Source organism: Mya arenaria, chromosome 2, assembly GCF_026914265.1.
Source record: "Mya arenaria isolate MELC-2E11 chromosome 2, ASM2691426v1".
NCBI classification, from domain to species: Eukaryota; Metazoa; Mollusca; class Bivalvia; order Myida; family Myidae; genus Mya; species Mya arenaria.
The window spans coordinates 50,149,619-50,172,080 of NC_069123.1; the positions used below are offsets into that span (position 1 = coordinate 50,149,619).

The 22,462-nt window shown below is 35.1% G+C and overlaps 1 protein-coding gene across 6 annotated transcripts in view; it reads right to left on the reverse strand.

The window, feature by feature from the left end:
* Positions 1-1,386: 1,386 nt before the first annotated feature.
* LOC128206369 (zinc finger MIZ domain-containing protein 1-like) overlaps positions 1,387-22,462 on the reverse strand; it is a 103,741-nt gene continuing 82,665 nt past the window's right edge. For 5 of the 6 annotated variants that reach the window (XM_052908768.1, XM_052908775.1, XM_052908783.1 and 2 more), the window contains 15 exons: positions 21,254-21,437; positions 20,866-20,951; positions 20,277-20,496; positions 15,565-15,819; positions 14,704-14,940; positions 13,612-13,741; positions 11,937-12,072; positions 10,765-10,975; positions 10,320-10,425; positions 9,197-9,351; positions 8,551-8,618; positions 8,022-8,176; positions 7,674-7,793; positions 7,013-7,485; positions 1,387-6,832 (listed from right to left, as the gene is read on the reverse strand). In XM_052908768.1, coding sequence (XP_052764728.1) covers positions 6,689-6,832; positions 7,013-7,485; positions 7,674-7,793; positions 8,022-8,176; positions 8,551-8,618; positions 9,197-9,351; positions 10,320-10,425; positions 10,765-10,975; positions 11,937-12,072; positions 13,612-13,741; positions 14,704-14,940; positions 15,565-15,819; positions 20,277-20,496; positions 20,866-20,951; positions 21,254-21,437 — 2,680 coding nt within the window. In that variant the 3' untranslated portion in view covers positions 1,387-6,688. The remainder of the gene's footprint in view (positions 6,833-7,012; positions 7,486-7,673; positions 7,794-8,021; positions 8,177-8,550; positions 8,619-9,196; positions 9,352-10,319; positions 10,426-10,764; positions 10,976-11,936; positions 12,073-13,611; positions 13,742-14,703; positions 14,941-15,564; positions 15,820-20,276; positions 20,497-20,865; positions 20,952-21,253; positions 21,438-22,462) is intronic. The other variant, XM_052908788.1, reaches the window with a different exon arrangement.

The following is a 22,462-nucleotide window of genomic DNA, read 5'->3' on the forward strand; positions in this document are numbered from 1 at the left end:
ATATAAAATTAATGTGAAATGATTTCCTTTTAAAATTAGGTTCAATATGAAATGACTTGTATGTCAAAGATGGCATCAAATAAAGGTATAAACAAGCTAAACCTATTTATGTTATATATTATATTTTGATATGATGGTGTTAGTTAACAACTGTTTAATGTCATAAGCCAGTTGGCATGAACTGTTTTCATGTCATAGCCGGTTGACAGGTACTTACTGTTTTATGGTATAAGCAGTTGGTATGTACTGTTTTATGCCATGAGCAGTTGGTATGATGCTGTTAGCAGCTGGCATTTAGCAATTTAACTGTTTTATGCCATAAGCAGTTGGCATTTAGTAACTGTTTTATGCCATAAGAAGTTGGCACTAATAACTGTTCACCCATTATACCTATATCTTGCTTCAATGAAACATGAAAAAATTCATTTAAGGAGTGATGATGCTTTAGTTAAATCCCTCGGCCATGGTTAAAGCCACACCGGTCCTGCAAGTACAACCCCCTGGGTGATAGCAACAGTTGTATTTATGCCTTGAGGGTCATATTTCTCTCTAATTCTATTGGCTTAGTCGTTTTTGATCAAAATTGTGGTTGCTTGTTAATATCACTGTGGCACAGTTGCAATCTTGAATAAGAAAACTAGTGACTATTTTGCCATGAACTGTCCAATATTGCAATTATCAATGGTTAATGGCCTGAAAAGGCGCGGATAAAAATGGTTGCATCACTGTCAATCATGAACAATGTTTGTGACCGCAAATCTTAGGCAACTTGTTGAAAGTGTTGAAACTGGGATTTAACAAGGGCATTGCAAATGAATGCTAATGCTCATCCATTTTATTTGGTCTAGGAGCACCATTCATGAAGTATTTTAGCCAGAATTAAGATACTTGGTCATATATATATATGCCCAAGACATTGTAAACATGCAAACCAAGTTTCATGCATATCTTGCGAGTTAAAGCTCAATGTTTAAGCACACACCAATTTCATCACAGCCTAGAGTAAATTCTTAAAAAGAAGATAAAAACAAATTCTCATGATCTTGACCAAGTGACCTACCTATCGAGTCAAGGTCAGATGTACATATCAATCAAAAAATACAGTCCAATAAAACTTTTCTTCAGGGCAAACATATATAAACCATCTTTGTAGCAGTTCTTTATCCTATAACACTTGTTTTTGAAGATGATCAAGGCGCATAATTCGACAATGACTAAAGCCGGTGCTATAGACCTTGTTACATATGTATTGTCATTGTAACTTTGTGAACTAAGTTTCTTGTGAATATTTGGACAGTTATTATGTCCAAGTTGTTCCAAAACGCTGACACCAGATGAACTACCATTCTATGACATGTACGAGTATGCAAAAAACAAGAACAGATATCAAGTATATTTTGTTTTTATTAGATAAATAATGATCACATGAAAGGGACTAAGATATATAGTAACTGGTGCAAACAATGTCCGCTGGTCGCAGCAGGCAAATTGCACGGCTTTGTACACAAGTCTTCTACACTTTCACATTTTGTAACTGTACAGAAACATAAAATTTACATCCAGTATTCAAAAAGAAAATACCTCAAAAGGGAGATTTTGTAGAAAAAAAAGATGATAATTGTCTAGACACTTTGAACTTGCCGAGACTGATGTTTAATCAAATGTACACCTGACAATAGTCAATTAAAATGTGAACATAATTTATAAACGATATGAATGAGTTTATTTCTTACAGAAACATTCAATATTGCATTTTGTAAGCAAATCAAAATGTTCACCAAAATGTTTAGTCAAAAATAATTTTGTTGTATGTTTAAAACATTAAAGTATCAGATGCATTTTAGAAATCCTTTTGAACATATCTTATTGAACCTACTGTCATGAACATGAGCTTAATACATTCATGTTTGATGATGGAGAGAAGTTCGACATTTGAAGCAACTTGTTGCGGTCTTAAATATTTTGAACAATCAAACATTATGCAGATAAGAAACAGAGCAAGATTATACAGGAGTGAGCAGAGGGTCAGAATTTGAGCGAATGTACATAAAATCATAGATGACGTGTAAAGTTAATGGGTAACAATCTTCGGTCCACTTTATGAATTTGTTCCTGATCAATTTAAATGCTTGCAATGAAACAACGTACTGGACAAGTCAAAAGAATGGAAGACGTATAAACAGACTTGTTAAAATAGCATCAGAGTTTGCCGACATCCACAAAGAAAAAATAAGTTCCTTTGTAAAAAATGCAACAATCTTTGCAAATATTTCGCTTTAAGTTTGATATAGCAGTAAATGAGTGAAATTGCACTTTAAAAGCCATTTTGAAACAATGATGATAATGCATTCTTTATTTTGGTTTGAAAGAGTCCCTTCTCAGAAGGGTTTGAACAATGGGAGGGACAGAGACTCAAATGGGAGATTATCACTTATGTCTTACAAATATTCTGATCATAAATACCATCTTGTCATGTCATTTGTCTGAAGTAGTGAAATGTATTGCAAAAGTGACAGGTTGACACTTAATGCTTCGTGACAGTGAGGCAACCCTTTGTGACAGTGAGGCAAACCCACATGACCATGAGGCGACCCCTTCATGACAATGAGGCAACCGCTTGTGACATCGAGGCAACCCCTTGTGACAGTTACCTTGTAACAATAAGGCAACCGGTCGTGACAGTGAGGCAACACCTCATGATAGTTTTCTAGTGTTAATGAGGCTACCACTCATGACCACGAGGCAACCCCTTGTGAGTGAGGCAACCCCTTGTGACAGTGAGGCAAACCCTTGTGACAGTGAGGTAACCCCTTGTGACAGTGAGGCAAACCCTTGTGACAGTGAGGTAACCCCTTGTGACAGTGAGGCAAACCCTTGTGACAGTGAGGTAACCCCTTGTGACAGTGAGGCAAACCCTTGTGACAGTGAGGTAACCCCTTGTGACAGTGAGGTAACCCCTTGTGACAGTGAGGTAACCCCTTGTGACAAGTGAGGCAAACCCTTGTGACAGTGAGGTAACCCCTTGTGACAGTGAGGCAAACCCTTGTGACAGTGAGGTAACCCCTTGTGACAGTGAGGCAAACCCTTGTGACAGTGAGGTAACCCCTTGTGACAGTGAGGTAAACCCCTTGTGACAGTGAGGCAAACCCTTGTGACAGTGAGGTAACCCCTTGTGACAGTGAGGCAAACCCTTGTGACAGTGAGGTAACCCCTTGTGACAGTGAGGTAACCCTTTGTAAACCCCATGTGACAGTTTTCTAGTGTTAATGAGGCTACCACCCATAACCATGAGGCTACCCCTTGTGAAAGTGAGGCAACCCCTCGTTAAAGTGAGGCAAACCCTTGTGAAAGTAAGGTAACCCCTCATGACAGTGAGGCAAACCCTTGTGACGATAAGACAACCCCTGCGTGACAGTGACCATGAAGCAGCCCCTTGTTACAGTACGGCAACCCCATGTGACAGTGAGGCAACCCCTCATGGTAAGGTAACCCCTCGTCACAGTAAAGCAATCCCTTGACAATTCCAAGTGATCTAGTCCATTTGAGATAACAGTAAGAGAGCAGATGTGTACCATCACAGGAAAGGGTTCTGTTAATAAATTCACAACCAGATTCTAAATGTGTGGTAATGAGAAGAAGATTCTTAACAAGAGAGATTGTACCAAGCAATGTAATGAGAGTGTTTCGTGCTAACACTGGTCAGACCTTGGAAATATGACACCATACATTTGTACACATATCCCTTAGTTTTATAATCCAAATTACTTATTAGTCGCAACTCATTATGGAGTTTTCTTTGACATTTCTTTGTCATCCAAGAAACAGACTGCTAAACGAACTAGGTTTGAGATTTGTTATAAAAGCTTTCCTTTTTTGTATCTATTAGTTACAGGGAACACATCAAAAGCCATTTGAAAGATTGAATGCGTTTGTTGGTTTTAAAGCTCCATTTACAAAATACTGGTACACAAACTCCGATTTTACTGGCCACTGAATGTAAAATACACAAAAAATACTGACACAGACAGTCCCATGTAACTAACAGATTTTTGACATTACTTTGGTTTAATAAAAGTTTACATATATATTGTTGATTCAAAACATAACATTGCCTTAGTTTTAAACACTTGACATGGTATCTGTATGGACATCTATGTTTCCAGCCAGTTCAGCCCAAATTGCTAGTCAGTATGTGTCAGAAATATTTTGTTCAAAATATTTAAATATAATAATATGGACATATATACAGCAACAACTATCTACCACTGTTGTCTAAAAATACAGAAACAATAATATATAAACAAAACTTTGTACAGTAATATGCATCATACATTAACATAAATAACAATGGAAAAATATACAAAAGGTCATATTTCAACCAACATACAAGATTTGTCCAGAAAATAATAATTAAAACATGTTTCAATAAATATAACATCAAATAAGTCATAAATTGCTGTTATGTGTAAAATTAATGATGAATTTACATTCAAATGATATAACATGGTATGATGAGAATTGCCAATTATCAATATATATTGCGTCATTCATTCAAAAATATGTTTAATGTACCAGAAACCACAATTTTTGTTCCAGTTTGCACAAATAACAGTAAAACTAGTTGTGTAGTCATTATGATATATTTTATGGTGCAAAAAGACAATCTGTGTAACCTGTCATTAAAAAATATATATATATATATTAACTGCCCTACAGGAATTCACATAAAACAAAAAAAATTAAGCATCCAACTTTTAAGCTTTGTGTAGCACATACATTGCTAGCAAAATTATAAATACGAAAGCGAAAGTTCAATTAATACACTATCTGATCCAAGCAAATGGTAATTATTTGATTTAAAACCTGTTTTATATTGCTTACAACATGCACATTGATAAAAAAATGTTATCTGATAGACAAGACTTGTATTTTCTTTACCCCCATAAACATTTCTCTGGTCATCATGATTCTTCCATTTACCCCAAACTTTACCCTTATGATTTGTGGATTCAAGCTTTTTCTGAGATATTAAGTGTATCAATTATTCTATCGAAAAGAAGAAATTTTTGTACTAAAAAAATAGAAACTAAGGTCATCAACAGCATCATAAAGAAGTTTCTTCCTGAGAATAATGAAGAGGTATTAACAGAAAATTTAATAAGTTTGGTCATTTAGTACATTGTAAAGCCATATCCATTTTTTCAGAATTCTGTCAAGATAGTATTAAAATTTGTTCGTCTTGGAACTTGTCAACACTTGTGTGACTTGCATTTGCCACAGAGTGTAGACAACGATAAGATCAGGTGTGAAATGTATTGTTAAAGGGTTTGTAATGCTAAATGCTTCTGATGAACATTATTTAGTATTACTTATAAGCAACGTAGGCACACACACCTAATTTTAGTTCTATTGCATCAAAGTTTTAATATTGCTATTTATCTGTACATTAACAAGTAGCCACCAAATTGACATTAAATGAATCCAAGATGACAAAACATGTACAATCTTCAACAAGAATAACAATTTGCCAGACAAAAATGAGAACAATGTTCTGTTGCTTTGCTGAGTTTGAACAATTCTTAACAACAAGGATAAAATATTCGCTTTGCGAGAACTTTATATATAGTTAAATACAATTATTGTCATTCGAGACTTGAGATGCTTTTTCATTGTTATAATGATACCATGGTCAACACATTTATAGTACTCTCTGCTGCCTATCAAAAGTAAATTAACTATAATATATCTCCTTTACACAAACACATCTCTCTTAAAACCATACAAATTGAGTTGCCGTAGGATGGCAACCCTTCCCACAATGTTGTTTGGAAACATTTCAGTTTCCAGTCATAGTTTGTACTACATCAACAACCTCCCAGGGATTCCAGTAGTCTTCTGATATTGTAAGTACATACTTAACTACACTTAACTGAGTAACACAGGCACAAAGTTAATAATATTTTGGGCACAATACTGTCTTGGCTTTCAAATAAATAAACACACCGTCAATTTAAAGATCACAATAAGCACGGTAGTTAAGTTTTGCAACCACTTTATTTCAAAATTAACACCTTTCGCGTATGTTTTGAGATCACTCATCCTCGACTGAGAATCCTTTGCTGTTTTCAGAACTTCATTATTTGTTGCATCCAGTACACATGGTGAGGTCAGCAATCAACAGGAGATTGGTTTTGGTTTCACTGACCAATGTCTTACCATTATGCACCCTCTATCCAACAACTCCGGTAACCATGCCATTTTCATCTTGCACCATTTCGGTTGAACAAATCTAAATAACACCTAAAAGTAAAACGTAACAAATACCAACGAAGCACTGCCCCGCAATCACTGGCCTATAGCACATTGTTTATGCTTTACAGCATTATCACGAAGTATAGAGACATTCCAGCTGCTGTCTCAGTTAGCACTGCTAGTCCATTGTACGACATCGGAGATGCCCGCTGTACACTCACGCCCTTAATACTGCCGTCATGTTCAGCAACAACATGTCCCTCTGACGTCATCACACCAATGCTGCAAGTATCACTGAATTTACAGCAAATTCCAGTTTGCCATTTTCACACTTCTAACCCTTCATCACAGCATTATTCTTCAATTTCCTGCCACAATTGCGTAAGTGTACGTTTTGATTTGAATAAATAAACAATGACATGTTGTCATGCCGTAGCTATGAGTCAAACAGAGAAAGAATGTCCTCGTTATTTGAGGCTGTAGTGTTTGTGACATTGGAACTGTTTGGAGGGTTGTCCGAGTCGTCTGTTGGCCCGAGATATGATAACAACTCCAGGGGATCTCCTCCCAACGTGTCAAGCTGAAAAGAAAAATGGAACATTTTGCAAGAATTCTGAATTATAACTCCACAGTATGTGTAATCTTGGAAAAGATTGCAGGTCTACTTTTTTAAAAGGTTTTATTAAGAACTGATACATTAAAGTTGAAACAGCTTGTTTTTGTTGTCAAACAGATGTTTATACAAAATAATGCAACTTACACAACTTACATCGAGGGTAGGACCTGAACCATCATCGTCAATGATGGCGGTGGGGTCAAAATTAAGGTCATCGCCTACAGAGGTGTTTGGTTGGCTGCAGGGTGTGACTTGCTGTGGAGGGAGGGACGTCCCATTGGACGAGACATGGTTATTCATGGACTGTGGTTGGCTCGTGTTGGTAGAGGTGACTGTATTGTTATTCATGACTTGGTCTGTGTGACGGACGAGTGGGGAGTTGGCGGGTGGTGAGAGTGGGTATTGACCTTGACTTTGGCTCGATGGATTCATGCCTTTGTTCATCATATCACCACCACTGTTCATAGTCAAGTTTGCCATGGTATTGTTCATGGGTGACATGGGAAGCATGTTAAAGCTGCCATTCTGGGGGCTGGGAACGTTCTGTGGGTAAGAGCCTGGTGTGCCTGGACCGCCTGACTGACCTCCTGTGAAGTTTCCTGATGAGTATGGTGGACCTGCAATTCACAAAATTTCTCTTTCAGAAAGAGTGCAGGAGGACTGTAGAAAGGATGCAAGCAGTTTCTTCTTCTGAGTTTAACATTATTACAGACATTACTCATTTGTAAATTGAGTCTTTAACATGACAAACAATAAGAGCAGTGTAACAATATGAACAAACAATATTTGCAAAAACCTTTCATACCTGAAGAAGTGTTCATGTTATTGTATGGCGAGTGTTGGGGTCCCATGTCCCAGTTGTTCATGGTGGGGAGCTGCATGCTTGCTGGTGACATTGCCTTCAACCATCGCGCACATGAATCAGCTGAAATACAACACACCATGAATGAACAAAAGTTGTTTTTTTAAATGGTAAAGACAGTCTTTCACTCATAAAATTCAAGCCATATCAAGTACAAAGAATTATATTTTAAGTTATTATAGAACTAGTAGACAGTGCAGATTAAATAGGACACCTTTTAAAAAAATCAAAGTGAAATATTTGAATGAGAATATGTTAATTTTCAAGTTAATTTATGTAAGATTGACATACGAGTAGCATCCTCCTCCTTTATGTTTTTCATCGGTACAGGTTTCCAGCTGGCAGTGGGGTCGATGGTCACCTCCTCAAACTCTGTGTTATTCAGGTTGGTAAGGATGCCCCAGATATACTGGTCAATCTCAAGACCCTCCAGCAACGCAGGCTTACTAAAAAACACAGGAGAGGACATTATAAGGGCTGAAGATGGCAACACAGTCTTATCATAATGGGCATCCATATAAGTGAATGTAAATAATCCAAAGCTAACATTTTTCACTAGTTGTGATAAACAGAAAATTAGGCCAATGCCTAATCAATGTTTTGCTTCATTTATGTGTATATAGACATCTGATCAATAAATAATTTAATCAACAATGCGTACAAAAATGACTATTTTGCCGGACTTCACCATCTGACTACCTTATTAACAGGGATTTACCACTACCAACAATGGTGGCATAATTATAGTTAAACTGGATGTTTGGTTGGCAAGAGTGTTAACTCAATAATAAAGGGATCAAACATGATGTTGTACACTCACTTGCAGACGGGACACCGCCACTGGCCTCGCTCACAGTTCAACTGCAGATACGACTCCAGGTCAAAACACTGCAACAGAATTATCAACATTTAAAATCACCAAATATAAATGTCTCAAGAACTTGTTTATAAAAACATGACATTGTTATAGTGTTATATAACTATGTTTTATGTGTGTGCCATTTACTTTGATCTAAAAATTGTTTTTCATATCTTGAAGTTTCTTGTACTTCTTTTCAGGGGATAAACAAATTTATCTGAAAAAAATTAGTATTTATTTACAAAAGCAAGAACCTTCGCCCTACGCATATTATCACTCATGTCAGCAGTTTGACAACCAGAAAAAAAACAATTAAATAACATTGAGAGAAATATGCCCTTCCTTTGATGGAAAACTTCTGGGCAACTGATAGTAGAAAAAAAGCAACCAACCAGGTGAATGTGATTTTGTCTGAGTTCGTACAAACTGTATAGGTTAGTTAAAGGCAATTATATTGATAGCTAGATCAGCTTTATATTTATATTACAACATGATGCTCTGCACTGGATGTGGAAGAAAAAAAATATGTTTGAAAAAAATCAATCCTCACAAAACATGACTAATGTTCTTTTGATTGTAAAACTAATATATTGAATGGTGTTTGTACCTGTATGTGTTTACAGTCATGGCCACGTGCAGGTAGGGCTATCCGTCGGAAAGTGATCGGACATTTAAGCGAGATTTTGATGCCTGTCTGTTCCACCCCATCATCTCCGTTTGCCATGCCGTTGTTCGACGCAGCACTTGTAAAATTTCTTTTGACTGAAAAACATTGAATCCATATTAACATATCTCCAGCATATTCATCATAAAATATATCTGAACTTTGAAAACGCATATGCATCTAAATTTGGCTATTAAGCATCCTTTCGTAAGGAAATGTTCACATAATGACCTTTCAAATGCAAATAAAATAAATAACCTGAAAAAGACCAGACCATGGGTTCAGGTCCATCTCTTCCTTACTATATTCAACAACATATGGGTACAAGGAACTAGCAGAGGTCCCATTCTGCATTAACCATTAATAATCCATCTTTTCATGCTTTATGCACCAGAAACATTATTGACATTTTGCTTTTTTTCTATTACAATTTTACTTAACAATCTTTGTTTATTATGAAATGATTAACATTGTTCCTTATTCTTTAAAAGCAAAACAGAAACGAGCGCATACAATAATACTACTGATTGACAATCTTTAAAGCTATTTATGACACATGTTGCATGTTTTAAGGACTAAACTTGCTGAAAAACTAGGTATATTCAACAAAGACCTGCCTTTAAATGATTATTTACAACATTACATGTGACAGCTGCTTCCATGTTTTTCTATGAGTTCAATACAAGTAAAGCTAAATGAATGTGTTATTTTCACAATATCTCAGTATATGTACCGGGTATTGTATTCAAAGTCAAATAACAATTTCTTGATTTCTTCTTTCTTGTAATTTTTGATAAATTAATCACAAAAGGAAATCTACTCATAACTATTTAACTGAAAGAAAGGTGTCAATAAATATCCAGAACAAGTTTTCTTTTTTTACAAATCAAATGGGGTTGGATACATTTAGGAAATATTGTTTTGTTTTTCCTGCCAAATTTTCAAATTTATTGGTAAAGAAAACAAAAACAAAGTTTAGACAAGTGAAAAAAAAAAAACTTCATTAACATCAGCGATATGACAAAATCATTGTTAAAAACGTTCACATTTATATAGACGGTCTTACTTTTAGTGATGCAGTGTTCCGCAGGCAACAATCTCTTACGTAACAGACCCTGCAGAACAGACCTCACGCTCGGCCGATGTACCAGTTGTAACACAAACAGGTGTGACTGGAAGAAAAAAGATATTGTTGTGGGAATAGGTGAAACATGCATACAAGTTTAAAGTGAATGAAACTCACTTCAGTTTCACATAAGTTAATGAATTGTGAAGCTGTTCAAAAATTTAACAGAAAAAAAATAAGCATTACAATTTGTTCTTATTTGGCCACTATTAAAGGCTTGTGAAATTCTACTTACAAGTTCATCCTAACAATTAATCATTCTTGTTACTTAACTGCACAGTACAATGTGCCTGCCAATATCTTTTCTCAGTTTCAGATTGTTTAATTATAGCTTATTTTGAAAGAGTCTGGTTCATGAAATAGATATGAATCAGCCAATACATACACAGCAGCATGCAGTCACGGTGATCTGTATGGTGTTGCGACCGGGTCGACACACTTCCTTCAGGTATAGTGGTCGGTGGGCGGTCTTGTGTTCCCCACGTTCTATCTGAAGGGGCGTGGCATTTACACTCACTGTCACCGAGGCTGGCCAGTTTGTGTTCATCTGTCTGTCTTCATGGTGAAAACACTTCAACTGTAGCTCCAGGTCAGATCTGAAATCAATGGCAATGGTCATCAGGCCAAACATGACATAAATCAAGGGATATTACGGGCTTAAAAACAAAAGTAAAACTAACAAAGTAAACAAGTGAATCCAATTACAAACTTTTTGGTAAGAAAGCTGTTTCCATAGATGCATCTGATTTGTTTAATTATGCACATTATCTGAATAACATTTCTTTAATGTAATTTAATCACCCATCATCTCTTATAAACACCTTGCCTACGACTCATAAATATTTAACTGCCATTAAGTCATTACAACTGGGTTGTCTCCCTTCGGTTTATAAAGCTTGTAATGTTTGTAATTATATCGGGAATGTTTGTCACTGATAATGGGTTAAAGTCACAATCAGTTAAACAATGCAAGGCTGAAACTACAAGGAAGTTGGTAAATTTAATTTAAATGAAATTAGATCTTGATTTGCTTGATTTTTTTCTTCTTCCGGAAATGTCTCATTATCTTTAAGGAAACAAAACTTGGGTTTAAAAACTTTACATTCAAGTCGAGAATTGACTAATATTTCTCTGACACCACAAATACTTTAGAGATTAGTAACAACTAACAATACTGATCTGTCAACATTTACAGCTTATGCTTTAATTTTCTTTCATTTATCAAAATATATTTTTAGCTGAATAGAACATCTGTTACAAAATCTTATATGTATGTGCAGGAAGAGATGTATTCATTCCTGATAATTTAACATAAAAAACTGGTTCATCATTTAATCTATTTGTATTTCACAAACATATCCTACAAAATAAGATTCCTTCAGGATGATACTGCAAACCAATGTAAAAAGTTGATCATTCTAACTCTTATATCTTCAAGTTCACAACGACACAATAAGTGCTGTGGAACATTATGAGGACAGATAAAGTTAACCCATAAATCACATAGTTCACAAATACACATTAATTATCATGCAACATATTGCAGACAGCACAAACCTCCACATGAGTGTTTGGTAGACAGACTCTCGGAGGTGGAAGACATGGTTGCTCACTGCCAGGTTGTGTTCCAGTCTGAATGGTGGGAGCACGACACCATCACGCACTGGGAACGTTAAACGTAACTCATCCACGTCTGAAACACAAAACTGCTGGTTAAAGGCTCACTGTTGTGTGGTATGTATGCGAGGTGCAAAAAACTGCTGGTTAAAGGGTCGCTGTTGTGTGGTATGTATGTGAGAGGCAAAAAACTGCTGGTTAAAGGCTCGCTGTTGTATGGTTTATTTTTGAGATGCATCTAACTGCTTGCTAAAGGCTTGCTGTTGTGTAGTACATTTGTGAGATGCAAAAAACTGCTTGTTAAAGGCTAACTGTTGCGTGGTATATTTGTGAGATGCAAAAAACTGCTCATTTAAGGCTAACTGTTGTGTGGTATATTTGTGAGATGCAAAAAACTGCTCGTTAAAGGCTCGCTGTTGTGTGGTATATTTGTGAAATGCAAAAAACTGCTCATTTAAGGCTAACTGTTGCGTGGTATATTTGTGAGATGCAAAAAACTGCTCATTTAAGGCTAACTGTTGCGTGGTATATTTGTGAGATGCAAAAAACTGCTCATTTAAGGCTAACTGTTGCGTGGTATATTTGTGAGATGCAAAAAACTGCTCATTTAAGGCTAACTGTTGCGTGGTATATTTGTGAGATGCAAAAAACTGCTCGTTAAAGGCTCGCTGTTGTGTGGTATATTTGTGAAATGCACAGAACTGCATGTTAAAGGCTCGCTGTTGTGTGGTATATTTGTGAAATGCACAGAACTCCTAGTTAAAGGATCGCTATTTTAAGGCATATATGTGTGCTGAGACATCACATGATATCAAGGTATCTGATGCACATACAAGCATTTCATTTAAAAGGACAAACCAGTCGAGAACTGATTTCATTTATTATACTTGTAATGTCAAATAGCTTTGAATGCAAGGAAGACACATGATTTAAAGCACTATATACCCCTTAAGATAACAAATTGCACATAACTAAGGCCGAATGACAATAAAAAAAACCCAATATCTGAGGTCAATAATCACCATTAAGGAAGATTTGCTAAATAACAGTACAATATGTAGGCAAAGCAATAAGTACATGTCTATCATGCATTAACATTATTGTTAGAAGGTTTATACTGCTTTATTTATGTCTGCAGTATTTACATGGTGAATACCACACTTGGTGTTAACTCCACTTACTTAAACTGTTTCAACAAAATGTCAACAAAATGCAAAGGGCCTTTCTCCTAAATTTATGTAACAGGGGCAAATATAAGACCAATCACAAAAGATGACAACAATTTCCAAATCTGCAAATTTAAACTTCCCTATGTTGAGCATATATTCTTACTAAATTGACATCATTACATGTTAATTCATGAACAGAGGGGTCAATATTACTTTATTGAAATGTCAACATAAAAGTAGTAAGTAATGTAGCACTAACCCTTTCTTCACCTTTGTTCATTATCGGTATTGGGCACATTCTGATTCCTTACATATTTTCATAGAAAGACTACGACTTTTCCAATTCATTTTTCACGTTTCATTGCAAAGGGCATTATCATCATCTACACCCAAATGCACAGCAGTGTGCTGATAAGCCCTATGAATATAAATGTTTCCAGCTTTACCTTTCTTTATAGCCACCGGTGCTATCATGTTGGGTTTCACATCTGGTGGGTAGGGGACACTGTTAGGGGTCATTGGTGGGGTCGGGTTGCCTGACAACGGAGAATGTGGGTAGTTCATGTTGTTGTTTGGCTGAAAGAGTGAAACAGATAAACTGCAAACTGATATCTTGCAAAATGATATTCATTATTTAAAAGGAACAGACGAATCATCAAGTTTTGTTCAATTGCGTGTCATAAATAGCCTAGCATAAACATTATGATTTCATTCATAATTTTGCAACTTACTAGTTATTTAAAGCCTTAAGCAAACAAAGATGATAATTAACCTCCCAGTTAACAGGTGGCCTAATTAGCGAAAGTAATTTATCTTCAGTTTCTTGAAAGCAGACCATAATACATGTTTGATTACTGTTTCAGGCAAGACATCTTAATCAGACGTTCATGACAACTATGCTTTATAATCTGCACAAGCCTCATATTACCTAACAGTAACGCGCATATAAAGTGACACAAACAAAGCCCATACATAGAGAAAATAATAACCTTATAACAAGTGGTTACATGTTGAAATGTTATAGGTTTCTTAATAAAAATCAATTGACAGAAAGACAGCTGTTACTGTATATACACAATAATCATTTATGAAGAGCAAAAATTGCAGTTAAATGAATATATATTAATGAATACTTAAGAAAAATTTAAGCATGCTCAGTAAATCGGGGATTGAAATATGGTTGTTGATTGTGAAGGATGAGTATAACATGAATCCTCAACCTCCACAAAGGCAATGACATTTCAACCTCTCTCAGTGTAATGACCTCATTTGAGTTTCTAATTATAGAGAACTCCAAGGAAGAGAAATTATTCATATGAAATCTGAAAAGCAAGAAGTATTTTTAAAGATAATGAGTTAAAGACACAGTCATGAATAAAGTCAAGTGTTCTATTTCAACAAGTGTTTATCTGACATAATCATGCTGATCATTGCACTAGTGCAGTCAGCTGCTATCAACGCATATAATCATTTTAATATTTGATGCGTTATTCCTTCATCTCCACTTCACTTAGGTAACATCTCTTTTCATCACCTACCTGGAAGTTGTTTTGTGTAGGACTGGAGCTGAAGTGGTTGTATGTCTGACCGTTCATAGTTGGCCGTGTTGGCGGGAACTGACCCTGGTTCATGTATGGGTTCTGGCCATTAGGATAGGGTCCATTTGGCCGCATGGCACCCGGGTTTGGGGGGCCGTAGGTGGGGCTGGGCAGGGGCTGCTGGCTCGGGTATGCAGGCTTCCCAGGGAACTGGGTGTAGGGTACCTGAGGCCCATACTGAAACACAACACTAAAGTTTTACACATCCTGGTAAAAACATATGGACGTAACACCACAGAATAAAAATTGTCTAATTATAACACCTTGTAATATAAAAAGCATTAATGATTAACCAAGTTCTGATAATATTATATTCATCGCTCATCTCTTCACTAAACTGCCTCACACTCAGCGCAATGTAAATGATAAAAAAATAAAATCCATAAAAAACTTTTCAAACTGTTAAAATGAAAAACCTTATTTTTTTTATAAATTAAACAAGAGTCTTCTTGAACTTCAATGAAGCCAGCAATGCGAAAAATATTTATATTCATGTCCATTTAACAACAGATTAGTGGGATGATGCCTAACCAGCTGCTGGTACAATTAAAATTTTAAATGAGTTTGGAAAATGTTATCACCAGAAATATTTAATTAACAATAAGAAATTTGATACTGTCTGACATTTCGATGCTAAAAGGTTATTCGATTTTCCCTCATAAATGATTATGATTATTTTAGATTTATAGAAACTGAACATAATATATAGAAGGGCTGCTAGTATTGATGTTTCAGTATAGGCCTTAAATAATGATTCCAACAAGATCCCCATAACTGTTAATTCTATGGTAACCCACGTACCTGTGCCCCATTTGGTGGAGCCCCATACTGTGACATAGGGCGGGTGTTGGGCATGCCCTGCATCTTGTTCATCATCTGTGGGGGATAGGGAGCAGAGGCAGACCGCCGCTGGTACATGCCCCCAATCATATTGTTCTTGATGGGTCCTGGGCCCGGACCAGGCGTGCGACCCATCCCCATGGGATTTGGGTGGCGTTGAGGCATCCCCCCATACCCCTGGCTATTGTACTGTGGGGGCTGGCTTCCTGGTCCCATCTGGAAATGAAAACATGTCTTGTTACTAAACTGCCAAAACTCTATACAGTAAACATGTTACATAACTGTTTCATTATCCATAACAGTCATCTATTAAAGGCTGACACAGCTAAAATTATCTAGAAGATCTAGATGATATACTGATGCCTATTATTGGAAACTGATAGGAAGGAATTTATCTATAGGTAGTTTTGCAGTTTAAATTCATTTTCCAGATTAGTTCAATTATAACCCTACCAAAATCAATGACTCCAGGTACTGACCAAAAAATATGAAACATTTGTATAAAAAATAATATATATATATATATATATTGCCCACTGAAACACTCCAGAGGAAGTTATATATGTTTTTTTTTAAGAATGAAAGGGGAATACTATCACATCAAAAACCCGGATGATTTTACTTTATCAGTATATGGGCCAAACATAACATTCAATTACAAACTTTTGAAATTATAGTAGTTATAAATACAATACAATATTGACCCCCGAATTAATCCCAGCAAATTTGCCAGATGCTTTTGCTTCTTTTACTTCAGTAGAAATCTGAGTAAAGTAGAATTAATCTTCCAACAATTCATTCCAATAATTAGTGCTTTCAGATTCGTCAGAGCGATTACACCCACTGGTGTTCTATATTTGAGACAATGGGGGAAATATGATTGGTAAATTGAAATTACATCCATGACGTTTTACAAATAAACAGTGCCATATTTAGATTAATAGAAAATGATTAAACGTAAGGATGGACATAAAGTACATGTATTATCAGAATAACCTACGCTGATGTTATAGATTAGGAGTGACAGGTTTTGTAAAGTTTAAACTAAGTCTCTTTCATGTCTATTAAATCTAACAATACAACTACAAGAAACACAACCCATATACTATGAATATTTAAATCAAGCAATTTAGTCGACATCTTATCTTATAACCTTAAGGCATAGTAGTAACAATCGAAAAGGCAAGCAAATTTATTTATGAAGCACAGATAGCCGGTATGTTAATGTCAGTATTAAGTAGCTTACTAAATATCAGCACATTTATTGAATTGTAAAGTGTCAACATTATCACTACACACAAGCTTCATATTGTGTGACCTTTAAGTTATAACAAACATTAAACACAAACAATCTTGAAACTGTTGACTGTTGAAAACTGATAATGCTTACTTCTCTTACATAAAGAAAAACAGTCTGTTTAGACTTTGTCAAGATACAAGAACATTGATCATCTGTCTTATGTAATGGTGCACTAGAGTTGGTTCAACTTTTTTTCTTTTATTATTTTACTGGTTATATAAAAGCCTCCCACATAAATGAATGCTGTTTTTCCACACAAAAGTACTTCGAGTTAATATTAAACCACAAATTTACAAAAATATATTATGAACAGAAACCCTATCTATTAAATTTTAATATTGAGAACAATGTCTTTATGTATACTATTCTCTTGACAGTGTATACATTGGAAAATGATGACACTGATTCATGTAATAGAACTTTGATCAATTGTCTTCAGAGAGAACTGAAGCATTACTGGCCACAAATAGCATTTGGTATTTGCTACTGTAAAGCTGACATTTCATTAACTGGAGTGACCTTTACAAAATCATGAATAAACCTTCGGCATTTAGTGGGTTTAAGAAATAAACTTTCATTTCTTCTTAGTTTTGACATGCTGAGGTCTCATGTTATCTTTATGGGAATTTAGAGCATGATTAAGTGTTTAAACCATTTTGAAGAGTTAAAAACCATTCTTATTTGTATCATTTCACAAGTTCATTTGCAGCTTTCATAAACTTAGCTCAAGAAGCTAACTGATCACAAAGACTTGATACATTGACTCAACCATAAGCTTCAATACATACATTAATACAAGTTTACACCCAACCAAGCATTGATTCTTTCAACAAAGAATGTGCCTCTTTAAACTTTCTTCATACCCGTTTTTCACTTTTAAACACTTGATATCAGCAACTGTTCTCATACACAATTCAAAAACGTATTATCTTATAGGCCACTCATTATCAGATAAACTAATATTGTTGTAACTATTTAATGGAGGCATTTTGCGGTCTTTTCCACACTACTACCATGAAACATCAATTGAAATCAGATATAAACGGGACAAATCTTTAAATAGACACAAGCGAAGAGGTCAATTTACAATCGTCAGGTGATAGCTGTAAACAAAGCATTCAAAAAGGAAAATCAATAATCTGCTGGCAAAATAGCATAAAATTTGTTGAAAAGCTGAAAAGCTATACAAGCCATATCAGGAGATTAGCCATTAAATCACTTTAATTTTGAATCAATATGTTTACTTTTGTACAGATATAAAGCAAATTCACTTTCAAGTTAACACTGAAGTGAAACTCTCATTTTCTTTTCATAAATTTAATGGGCTTCAGAAGTTTAACAAATCTTTATGCCATTGCTCAATAAATAACATAACAGCATAAAATATTTCATTGATAACGGGACTGAATAAATTAATTCATAATATTTGATTTGGATCGTTACATGTCAAAAGAATTAACATCATTTTAATGTCTAATCTCTGTAGTTGATATTAATGATGTGCATCAAAATAAATAATCGAACAGGCAACCATGAAATTATCACAACCTAGCAAAATAGGCTTTAATGCAATAACCAGAAAATTTGTTTTGCTAAACAATAAACAAACACTTTAAATAAAGATTAAAAAAAAATATTAGAACAATGTTTAAGAAAATTCAGATTAACATTGTTTGAAAAAATGGTAGAAAATGATTCATTAAACATGAGCTTATTTACTGTCAAATAACACTATCCACTGAAAGAAAACGGTCATTCACAAGATAGGAAACACACATCAAAAATGGGAGTGTTATATTCAGTTATTGTTTTGTGACTGTGAATGGGACATTTTCGCTCTGCAAGTTTCCATTGAGGCAATGTAGCAAGTGAGCAGTTGATGGTTTGTATTGATTTCCGCCCCTCAAGCCACAAAACAGGGATTCTGATGCCCACTTTACCAGACAAGTTCATTTACAAATTAAGTACTGTGTAATAAAATGTGTTCATCTTAATGCATTTCATATCACATTGTTGACCAAGGTATACATTTTGTCCCTCAAAAAAGCAATACTTTCATTTAAAGAGATCAAAACTTCACAATCCTACAGAGCATTTCACTCAAAAGGGCAAAAGGAATCGATTCAAGTCTGGATAGAAACCTCACTCAGATTATTTCTTAATGAATTATCATGACAAGTTGCTCTTTGTTTTCTTAGTCTGTGAATAATGGAACAGATGGCAGAACTATTGACAAAGGATTTCCGCAATGTTTTTCAGGATTTCATATAAAACAGCCATTTGGTCAACAGAAATTGTGATCATTTCAAATCTGTCTGACAGGAACAACTGCTTCGCTGACATAAGAAACATAATTTGCAACATTGCAGAACTGGTTTTGTTGTAATTAAGAAATAAACAACGTTCAAGTACTTCTAAAAATTAACCAATTACTTAACTTTTTATTTAAAAAAAAAAAAGTACACTTCACTAACATGCCTTTGGGTTTATATCTTAATTCATCACCTTACCACAAATACCTCAAGTATCGCATTTAAAATATTTCAGTCTTACAAATAAAACTATCAAACATTTAAATCATGCTATATCAATCAAATATGACCTAATCATACTAGACTCGTTGATTTGAGATTAAAGTGATCTGTAATTTCGCTCACTAATTTATCTTTGTAAGATATGCATTAAAACCATCTGGATGCAAAAAAATAAAAAATAAATCAGTATTGTATAACAGGCCTTTTCTATAGTTCCCACAAGGCAGACCCATTCCCCTAGCAAAATATATGATTTTTTCCCAATCTGGAGAAAAAAGTGCCAATCAAAAGTACAAATAAAATAAAATCATACTTTTTTATGGAAGTCTTTTTACTGGTAATGGTTCATTCAACATCCTAATTAATTGTTTTATGTCAAGTTTTGTGGATCCTTGAATTCAGAAATTGTTGATTTTCATCACATTCAGAGATCAGTATGTTATTTTAACTGTCATGATTTATTGCAATAGAAATTTATACTCACACAGATTGATATTCAAGCTATTTCAGGTCTTTTGAAAGGGAAAAGAAACTAATATTCCAATAATTTCCTCATTTGCAGGAGACAGAAAACTTTGTTTAACTGTAAAATTTCCCATTTTTATGTAAAGCGATTATTTTTTCTCCAAATAGCATATTTCGTGACACATATTTTGCCAATATGGGCAGAAAAAAGGCATGATATATATTTCAAACTCTTTACGCTATTAACTACATTAAGTATTGATCGTATATTGTAATAGTAATAATAATGAGCCTATTTGACTCAGAATATATCTTTGGACTACAAACTTCATTATTTGTCAAGCTTTCCAAGTGAATTTGGCCTTTGTGTTTACCTGCATCTGAGAGTTGTATTGATTGTTGTACTGCATATCATATTGCTGTTGGTTCTGCTGCTCCTGTATCAAGGTGGCTGTTGCTGTCGCTGTTGCAGTGGCTGTTGCTGCTACGAGGGCAGCCGCAGAGAGGGCTGCTTGAGGGGCGTGGTAGTTGTCATTCTTTGGCATGGAAACAGGGTTGTTGGACCCAGGAGTGTTTGGAGTTGGAGGATAACCACTGCAAGGTTTAAATGTTTATAGTTTGGATTTGGATTATAGTATTATCTTAAAGGTTTTTAGTACTTGTTTCACTCTGTGGTATGATTTAACTCTGATCACTGTGATTATCACATAAGTAGCTACAATAACACCTTAAAGCATCTTTGTCAACTGTTATTGGCAAATACTTCCATAAAAATTTGATTTGCAGTTGTATTTTCTTTATAAATCTATATTTAAAAAAAAAAAAAGGAAAAAAGATATTGTGTGTCACACCTTTTTCATACAGGGCATAAAAAAGTTACAAAAAAAAAACATTTGTAAAAACATGGCATTGGTTTGATGATCAATACAGACCAACTACCCTGTGTTATCCATGGTAACCAACCTCTGACATGGGTATGAGTTGCTGCGGTGGTAAAGTGCCGTGTTGCTCTCGTAACCAGCTTTCTGCATTTGGTTGCCCGGAAATCCCTGGAACAGTATCGAACAGCATCAGTAAAATATCGTACAACCATCAATCTTAATATCCACAGTCAGACAACTTGTTGGGACTCTTCAGTGAATTGAGCATCTGTATGTTTGTCAGGACTGTTTACTTATTGTCAAACTTTTCATTTGAGAGTAAATAAATCTTTGCCAACTAGTAATTTTGATGTTAAAAGTGGTTTTGCAAGACTTGGTGCAATTACTGCTATAAGGATATCCTCACTATTAAGATTGTTATTGTCCGACTCCCTATGAAAACTTCTGCTGATATAAAATACCGTAAGTACCTGAGGTGGTTGTGTGTAGTTAGTGTTGGACATGGTAGTGCTTGTGTGGTTGTAGCCACTAGGGGTGCTGTGGTTGTAGGGCGTCGTCTGTGTGGTGGGCGTCACCCCCCACACCGTGGTTACCACGGACAATGACTGCTGAGGGCCCGCCCCGCCCTGGCCTTGCCATCCAACATTCGGGTCACTGAAAATAAAACACACAAGTTATTTACACTGCTGCCATTATCATTAACATTTTCATGGAATTATTCAGTCTTTAAGATTTTATTTCAGATACTACGAAGCTGAAAAAAATTGTGATGATTGCATATTTGATGGTTAAACCGTGCATTGGAACAACTGTAAGCAGCATCGTCATCTTTCATTAGAAACCACTGAATGCAAACTTGAGATTGTATTTTAAAGAGTAACAGGATACAGCAATAAACAAAACAACACAAATATTTTCAAAAGCAATGTTTCCTGTTCAGAGAATCTAATGATGAATTCAAATACTTGAGACCAATTCATCTAGCCAAGAATGTAATACACCAGCCAAGAAAACGGCAATGTTTTACAATTAATTTCACACCAAATCATCTGCTAAAATATGTGAAACCAGTCTCAGATTATCTGAAAATAACCTAGCAGTAAAGGCTCTTCAACTTTCCAAGATAAGAATCAGCAAGCATTTAATATTGTTTGAGACTTGAAGTGGGGCAGGGAAACCGAGATAGACAACTTGCATTTTATAGCCAACCACTTCCTGTTTATGTGTTATACAATAATTATAATGCTTTTGTTCTGTGCCTTTTCAGCGTCAAGCTGCATGCAAAAATAATTGTAACAAATCTGGCAAATACACTCATCTCTTGGATTAATAGAACAACATCGGAAATATACACTCCAGCGCCCTTGTGCAGGCTGACAACATGATCAGTTCCCTATGAATATGTAACAGCTTAGTGAGCACTTGTGATGTCCACTTGACAGATAGAAAACATTCAAAAAAAACTTCAAGCGTTATATATCAATGTTTAGTCACTTAGTTAGTATAACACAACAATAATTGATGCTTTGGTAATTAAAGCATCGTTAAAAAAAATTCATGATCATTTAAATCATTAATAATATACCAGGGTAATGTCACTTGAGTTTGTTTCATTTTTGACAAGCTTTGTAAAAAGGCAAATGAATTATACCGCACATTATCCATAATATAAATATATT